This window comes from Odontesthes bonariensis, chromosome 16 (genome assembly GCF_027942865.1).
Source record: "Odontesthes bonariensis isolate fOdoBon6 chromosome 16, fOdoBon6.hap1, whole genome shotgun sequence".
Lineage (NCBI taxonomy): Eukaryota > Metazoa > Chordata > Actinopteri > Atheriniformes > Atherinopsidae > Odontesthes > Odontesthes bonariensis.
Genome location: NC_134521.1, coordinates 2,449,160 through 2,458,436, shown reverse-complemented (window position 1 = coordinate 2,458,436; position 9,277 = coordinate 2,449,160). Strand labels below are relative to the sequence as shown.

General features: G+C 40.9%; 1 protein-coding gene across 1 annotated transcript; it reads left to right on the top strand.

The window, feature by feature from the left end:
- The first annotated feature begins 878 nt into the window (after positions 1-878).
- LOC142401622 (heart- and neural crest derivatives-expressed protein 1-like) lies at positions 879-4,256 on the top strand. The gene is made up of 2 exons (XM_075487091.1): positions 879-1,702; positions 2,628-4,256. Exons 1-2 carry the CDS (start codon positions 1,223-1,225, stop codon positions 2,721-2,723), a joined length of 576 nt encoding a protein of 191 aa, XP_075343206.1. The 5' UTR covers positions 879-1,222; the 3' UTR covers positions 2,724-4,256.
- The last annotated feature ends 5,021 nt before the right edge of the window (positions 4,257-9,277 follow it).

Sequence of the window (9,277 nt, the reverse complement as noted above, 5' to 3'; positions counted from 1 at the left end):
ATCTAATCTAAATAAAGCTCTGAAATTAATCAAATAAAATTACTCATAATTAGCTAAATTAAATGTACAACTAGAACCAAAAAAACAGAAACTAACTCTACAAATAGCTACAATACGTGAAAGAAAACGTGCAGAGTTGAATGGTGAAACATACAGAAATGATATGTAATATGTAATTATGTAATAGTGAGTTATATGTAAGTAACAACGTGCAAAATTAGGATTAAGCGCGTGTGTGCGATGCTGAACCGAAACAAAAGATCAATCATCAAAAAAAAAAAAATCAGTTATACCCACAACAGCACCGAGACGTGGAAAATGGCATGTTTTTCAAATCTAAAGGACCATAAATAAGACCCTAAGTTATTATGAATGGCAACAGTCTTAAATCCACTCTGAGATACTTTCGCTGAAAACTTGTTATTATTTTAAATACATGTGCGCACTTCCAAAATTAAAAAAGTTAATGTTTTAATTTAAAACCTCCGCTGCATCCATTAATGTCCCACCCGTCCAGAGTTAGCAACTGAATAGATGTTTTGGGGTTTTTTTCTACCAACAGGACCTAGTGAGACGGATTTATCATTTCTGTCAGGATGGCACGAACAGGTCGGTGCGTAAAATCTACCCAAAAGGGAAATAATTCCAGTCTGATAAAAAAAAACCCCACAAAAATAAAACTCTTTCTTCTCAAATGATTATGCAGATCTATGAACTTCCAGCACTCAGCATCACAGAGTTTAAACTATATTTACTCCTTGCGTAGTGTGGATATTATGGCGCTACGGCGCATGTTGTCACAATCCTCTCCGGACTCCCCTCCCATTGTGGGCGCCCTCCTCCATTGGCTGCCTCCTCTCCACGCTGACATCCAAATCATATAAACCTGGGGCCTTACACCTTCACCAGGGTCAAATTTCTTGGGCAAAGCAGTACAGCCTCTTCAGGAAAAGATCCCAACAGCCAAACACAAGTGGAGTCCAGCGCAGCGCCGAGCTTTCTTCCCCGGGATTATAACCTTTCTGACGGCCTAAAGTCGCTTTCATCGCGCCGACCATGTGAAAACCAGCGGTTCGTTTGGTTTGACTTTTGAATAAATCCAAGGGACTTCGTATTTCCGTGGTGAATGCCTTCTGTCGGCTCCGGATCCCCGAGCAGAGATCGTTTTGGGGGCAGCAGAAGAAGAGATTGACCGAGAGAAAGCGCGACCACCCGGCTCAGGATGAACCTCATCGGGGGCTACCAGCATCACCACCACCTGATGCACGAGCCTTTCCCGTTCGTGCAGCGGTGTCACCAGGACGCGCCCTACTTCCAGAGCTGGGTCGTGAACCACGGCGAGGTGCCCCCGGATTTCCAGATCCAGTCGCCCTACCCGGCCGCGGAGCTGGGGGCCCCCGGAGGGACGCACGACGCTCGGCTGGAGGGGCTCCAGGCGGGGATGGGGAAAAGGAGAGCGTCGGGGCCGAAAAAGGAGCGCCGGAGGACGGAGAGCATCAACACGGCTTTCGCGGAGCTCAGGGAGTGCATCCCCAACGTGCCGGCCGACACCAAACTGTCCAAAATCAAGACTTTGCGCCTGGCCACCAGTTACATCGCATATCTGATGGACGTGCTGGCCAAAGACTCCGGGGAAACGGAGGGCTTTAAGGCCGAAATTAAGAAATTTGAAAACCGGGATTTGAAAAGGAAACGGGAGCTGGTGAGTTTGCTGTTGGAGCCTGAAGCTTTATATAAAATATAATATCATAAAATGATTCTAAAATGTTTTTCTGCGGCCTTACAGAGTCAGGGTGGAAATATCTGAAGGCGTCTTAATGCTTCAGGGGGGCTTGAATGGTTGAATTAATCAGACAAAAATTCAAACTATCAAAATGATCATTTATGGACATAATATTATTTTCACGTTTATCGCCCCAGCTTCCCGATCCTTTCGGAATTAGATACAACAGAAACGTTTTAGTTATTCCAGCAGATCCACAGACTGCGCGGCCCACTGTAGGCCTGTTTATGAGCAACTATAACAAGCTTATAGCGTTCATCACGGAACCCACAGGGCTGCAATCGTAGTGTCTTTATAGTGTTTATCAACCTTTTTCAGTCAAAATAACCATTTTAACGCACAGCAAAACTGTTTTCCCCATACCTATCCTTATTTACTGATTGATTATTAGATTATAGGCTACTAGTAACGTCCTAATGAGATGTTATCCTTACATATATCTATATAAAAGCAAAGGTCCAGAGTTATTTGATATGCATTCATTAGTTTTCTACATCCAACACAGAGACAAACAACACGCTCACTATCCTAAACCATGTTTAAGACAAACAAGGACATGTTCCGCGTGCACATCAGGTTTTAAACTGTTTTATTCACTATGTTATAGTTGCAACCATTTTTAGACAATATATCTTGAAAATGACTTCCTTTCTATTTATAGTTTGTGGAAAAGGGTCCAAGTGCAGCAGAGGACATAATTACGCAAAACAGCTCTGCGCATATCAGAGATTATGAGTTATTAGAGGCGCTGAAGTGGTGCAAGAAAGTGAGCTTAAGTGAACAAACTTAGACGGAAGTCTCTGATGTGATGTCTCTGGTGTTTTTGGCACCCCTCTTCCCACAGAGCGACGGCCTGCAGGAGTCCTTAGGAGCGGAGAAAAAGGTGAAGGGTCGGACCGGGTGGCCGCAGCAGGTCTGGGCTCTGGAGCTCAACCAGTGACTCCCCCTGCTCAGAAACTCTGGAGTCAAAGATGATTTAAAAACAAACACAAACACGCGAAATAATAAAATATTTAAAAAATAAAATAAAAATAAAAAATGTCTGAGGCTGAACACCCCACTGTGCGCGCGCATAGTGGCGTGCGCAAAAAGACGGGATTAAGGACACCGTGGACAGGTGAAGGAGCCCCGACATGGACACTGATATTCCTCTTAATACACAAACCTGACTGTAGCTGTTATATATTTGTGGTATTTTTCTGCTTTTTTCTGTTTCCATTCCGGCAGCACTGTAAAGCAGATGTTGCCATGGCGAAAAAAAAACATCTGTCTCCCGAAAAAACGTGTTTATCTGGCCCCGCGTGGTATTGTTTTCCACCTCTGAGCAAAGGCTTTATGGGATTTATTACCATTATTTCAGTCAGTAAGTAGAATGCTGCGGCATCATTTTTATCATCTCAAAACTGTATTTCCCTGAGGTTGATTGGTATGACTTTTTTTTTGTCCAATTAGAAACATGTTAAAACGCTCAGCTAACTTCCTCGAGTTGCCACCGTGTAAGTTTGCATATATATATATATATATATATATATATATATATAATACATATATGTAACTATATATATATAGTTATCTAGGCTATATGTTACTATATATATATATATATATATATATATATATATATATATATATATACATACATATATAAATATATATAGCCTATATATAGTTACATAGATGTATTATATATATATATATATATGCAACTTACACGTGGCAACTCGATATATATATATATATATATAGAGAGAGAGATGTATATATATCTAGATACATATACATATGTCTATATACACATATATATATATATATATATATATATATAGACAGAGAGAGAGAGAGACATATGTATATAAATATATATACATATATCTATATATATATATATACATACACACATATATATATATATATATATGTATATATAGACAGTCATGTCAATCTGGACGTAGCGTTTTCTTTATCGTAAAAATAATTGAAATGTTTAATTAGTCATTTTCTCAGTTGTAACTTGAAAACATAGTAATTTAAAGTCTGGTATCTGAGTTTAGATTTAAGCCTGCAGGCTTATTTATTATGTCTTGTTTTGTGATACAATATTAAATAAAGTAAATATACATCGTGGCCAAATAAGAAAAACATATTTTTTAAAAGGAGACACGTTTATTACTCTGAATTTGTCTTATTAGACGTTCCCCTTTATGGCGCAACTCAAAGCGTTTCGCAACGAAGTTTTTCAACTCTACAGACTGTTTTTGAAGTTTCTTTTTTTGAAGATTATTGCATTTTCTGAATCTACCTCAACACTTTAAATGTCACTGTCCGCTGGGAGAAGAGTGAGACGCCGAATGTTGAGTTAACGCAACTTTCACTCCGACGCAAAGAAGGAGAGGAAAGGGTTTGTGTTGATGGAAATGTGTATTAGATGTGAAGTTCTATATGATTTCGTAAATAAATTAATTATTTTAAGAAACGTGAGTTGTGGTGGTTTTTGGCTAAATAAATAATTTGAGATGATCACTGTCCGGTGAACGTTTTCTCACTTCTGAGGATTATTTTATGTTTGCGCGTTTTGAAGGGAGCCACAGTTAACCTCATTTAAAACCTAGTTTCATTAGTCTAAGGAATCACTTAAATCGATGACACTTAATTCATATTTTCAAACAATTTAATGGCAGTGATGATGAACATTTTAATTGATATCGATTATTTCTTAAAACTTTACAGAAATTAAATTTTGTTTTCTAATAATTTCTTCAGTTCTTCTTTTCTATTTTTTTTGTAAATTTTCTTTATAATCCAGTAAAATTAAGTTAGTGTCCCTCTATTTATCCATTAATACAATTTGAAAGATATTCTCTATTAAAACTAATTTCCCGTTTGATCCTGCATACCATTTTATTAAAGTAATGAACTTCTTTAAAATGGAAATAACCATCATATTCTCAGTGAATACACTCAGTGGTTTATGTTTATGTTTCTATTTTAATTACAAATGATAAAAGCTGCTCCCACCCTACAGAAAATAAGGTCAAACACACACATCACAGTCCCGGTTCCCTTCATTGTGGGACCAACAGTGACACCTGGTGGACACTGGCTGCTACTACAACAAAAATACTGAGGAAACTTCAATCTTTACAAAGAACTACACTACATTACCAAAAAGTATTGGCTCATCTGCCTTCACACGCATATGAATTTGAGTAAAATCCCTTTCTGAATCCAGAGGGTTTAATATGATGTTGGCCCACCCTTTGCAGTTATAACAGCTTCAACTCTTCGGGTTGAGATCAGGACTCTGTGCAGGTTCTTCCACACCAAACTGGCTCATCCAGGTCTTTATGGACCATGTCATGTTGGAACAGGAAGGGGCCATCCCCAAACTGTTTCCCCAAACTGTTTCCCCCAAACTGTTTCCCCAAACTGTTTCCCCCAAACTGTTTCCCCAAACTGTTTCCCCCAAACTGTTTCCCCCAAACTGTTTCCCCAAACTGTTTCCCCCAAACTGTTTCCCCAAACTGTTTCCCCCAAACTGTTTCCCCAAACTGTTTCCCCGAACTGTTTCCCCAAACTGTTTCCCCCAAACTGTTTCCCCCAAACTGTTTCCCCAAACTGTTTCCCCAAACTGTTTCCCCCAAACTGTTTCCCCCAAACTGTTTCCCCAAACTGTTTCCCCCAAACTGTTTCCCCAAACTGTTTCCCCGAACTGTTTCCCCAAACTGTTTCCCCCAAACTGTTTCCCCAAACTGTTTCCCCAAACTGTTTCCCCCAAACTGTTTCCCCCAAACTGTTTCCCCCCAAACTGTTTCCCCAAACTGTTTCCCCCAAACTGTTTCCCCAAACTGTTTCCCCCAAACTGTTTCCCCAAACTGTTTCCCCGAACTGTTTCCCCAAACTGTTTCCCCCAAACTGTTTCCCCAAACTGTTTCCCCAAACTGTTTCCCCCCAAACTGTTTCCCCAAACTGTTTCCCCCAAACTGTTTCCCCAAACTGTTTCCCCCCAAACTGTTTCCCCAAACTGTTTCCCCCAAACTGTTTCCCCAAACTGTTTCCCCCAAACTGTTTCCCCAAACTGTTTCCCCGAACTGTTTCCCCAAACTGTTTCCCCAAACTGTTTCCCCAAACTGTTTCCCCAAACTGTTTCTCCAAACTGTTCCCCCAAACTGTTTCCCCCAAACTGTTTCCCCAAACTGTTTCCCCCAAACTGTTTCCCCCAAACTGTTTCCACAAACAGTTTCCTCAAAGTTTGGAGCATGAAATTGTCCAAAATCTCTTGGTATGATGAAGCATTCAGCGTTCCTTTCACTGGAACTAAGCAGCCAAGCCCAGCTCCTGAAAAACAACCCCACACCTTAAAGGGACAGTTCGCCTTTTTTGACATGAAGCTGTGTAACATCCCATATCAGCAGCATCATTTCTGAACATCTTCTTACCCCCTGCTGCGTCCTGTGAGCAGAGTTCCAGCCTCGTTTTGGTGCTGATGAAGGTAGTCCGGCTAGTTGGCTGGGGTTTAAAAAATAAAGCGTCTTGCTTCTCAAAACAATATGCGTTCAACAGAGTAATACATTTGCATCACAAAATGGTTTATTTTCTCTCCCTTCTCGCCTGCTGTGCAGACCGAGCAGTAAACACCGTAACAGGCGCGGCTGTCGGCAGCAGGCAGTGATACGAAGGGAGAGAAAATAGGGCCAAGCGATTGTGAGCTCTGACTTTTTCCTGGAGAACCATTTTGTGATGCAAATGTATTACTCTGTTGAACGCATATTGTTTTGAGAAGCAAGACGCTTTATTTTTTAAACCCCAGCCAACACCAACAAATCCTCTTTTTATTAACCAAAACGCACTAAAATTTCCTGATCTTGTTAAATTGAACACTGCCATAGTGATGTACAAGGCGTATAATCACAGGCTCCCATCACCAGTCCAGGAGCTCTGTGAGCAGCGAGAGAGTCGGTATAAACTCAGAGGAACAGGTTTAATCAAAAAGATTAAAACTAGAACGAACAAAAAAAGGTTTTGTATTTCTATTCAAGGTGTTAGTGTGTGGAATAAGCTAAATGAGAACTTAAAAAGTTCGAAAACAGTAGAAAATTTAAAAAAAAGGTATAAATCATTAATTGAAAATAATAAAACTATAGTATGATTGATGGACATTGTGTAGCTTTAAATCTTCTGTCATGTTCAGATGTTTTCTGTAAAGTTGTAAAATATCGGCTGCAGTTGTGTTTGCTCGTCTTGTTTTCTTGGAATCATTTATAACGTGTGTAATAGGGCTAAGCACAATAGGTTTCTTTTTACTTCAGCCTAGACCCTTTTTGGTCATTACATAATCAAAGAAATCGATTGATGTTTATATTTTGTTATGTATTATAATGAACAAATAAAAAATGACCTTACTTACTTACTTACTTACTTACTAGCCGGACTACCTTCATCAGCACCAAAACGAGGCTGGAACTCTGCTCACAGGACGCAGCAGGGGGTAAGAAGATGTTCAGAAATGATGCTGCTGATATGGGATGTTACACAGCTTCATGTCAGAAGAGGCGAACTGTCCCTTTAAGCCCCCCTCCACCAAACTTTACACTTGGCACAATGCAGTCAGAAAAGCACCGTTCTCCCATCGCCAAACCCAGACTCATCCATCAGATGACCAGATGGAGAACGAGTCCAGCGGCGGCGTGCTTTACACCGCTGCATCCGACGCTTTGCATTGCACTTGGCGATGTGTGGCTTGGATGCAGTTGCCATGGAAACCCATTCCATGAAGCTCTCTGTTCCTGAGCTAATCTGAAGGCCACATGAAGGTTGGAGGTCTGTAGCGATTGACTGAAGAAAGTTGGCGACCTCAGCGCACCATCACTATCTAGTTGCCGTCATTCCCGATCGCTTCCACTTTATTAGAACACCGCTGACAGCTGACGGTGGGATATTTAGCAGCGAGGACATTTTTATGACTGGACTTGTTGCACAGGTGGTATCCTATCATTGTACCACACTGGAATTCACTGAGCTCCTGAGAGCGACTCATTCTTTCACAGATGTTTGTGCTTGACTTTATACACCTGTGGCCATGGAAGTATAGCCTGGCGACGCCATCCTACGTACTTCCGCCCAAAGATTTTGGCTCTGCACATAGTCTGGCCAAATCCCCCTACCTCGGTTCGCTCAGTGTTTTGCCAATCAGCAAACAGTTGCGAGTGGTGATGCAGAACTCACGCGCGGAGTCCATTGTAGTCCATATAATTGTAGTTCAACCGCAGCGGAAATAAACATGGCGACGGAAGAACGCTAGAAGCTATCCATGAAGTTGTCTCAACTCTGGAGAGCATTACACAATTAAAACAAGAGCAAGAGGAATGCCTCGTCAATTTTGTTAGTGGCAAGGATGTCGTAGCTCTCCTTCCAACTGGCTTTGGGAAAAGTTTGATTTATCAAATGGTACCGGTAGAATGAAAGCGGATGTGGGAAGCGTGATTCGCGAGCTAGAGCCTCGCGAGAGTAAGCATGAACCTCGGCGCATAACCAACGTCATTTCTAAACATTATGATTGGTTAAGGGAACTCTGTTACTCCAATGAATTTAAGTTGCTGGGTAAGGTCCCGCCCTCCATGGAAACGGATTCCTCTTGGGTTTTCCCAGACTGTTTGACAGAGTCAACAGTCGGCTTTCGCCCAGGCTAATGGAAGTGATTGGAACACCTGAATTTAATTATTTGGATGGGTGGGAGAATACTTCTGGCAATATAATGCATCTTTATAAATAATAGCAAATACAATTAACCCCTTAAACGCCTGAATTTATATAGCTGTATATAAAAAAATGTTTTAGCCTTTAAGTAGATGGTAAATAATGCTGAGATTATTAATTTCACTTTTGCACAAAAAATAAATAGAAATTTGGGTATGTTGCTTATTTGCAACACCAGGCATAATGCTCAATAATAAGATAACAACAACACAGTAATATAACAGTGAAAAAACAATGTTTTTTTATTCACCCTTTTGTTTTTACATATTTATTTATATAAAGGTTCCTAGGTCCATAGTGAATATGGACTAACCGGCATTGGGGGAATAAAGATGCTATCTCAGCTGGTTGGTTGAGTCAAACGGTTTGTAGCATATATGCAACAATAGGCGTTAAGGGGTTAAATTTGTTGGAGCAGTTCGATCTTAAGCAAGGTGTGGAATCGGGCAAAAATGGCACCAAAACGTACCTTCCATCCAAAATGGCCGCCTTCCTGTGGATGTGGGACCATGGCGGCAAGAGACTTTTTTGTGCGTCTGGGCATGATGAATGAGTGTTCCGAATTTCGTCGTCCCACGTGAAACTAACCCCAATGCGGGGACCATTTTTAAGCATCGTAGGGGCGCTACAGAGCCAATGAGCGGCTCCCAAAAATATAAAGTTTAGATTCTTTCATGTCGTCGACTGGCAGGTGGCGCTCGCAAAATTTAAAGAGTTTTCGAGCATCTTTTGCAAAGAACA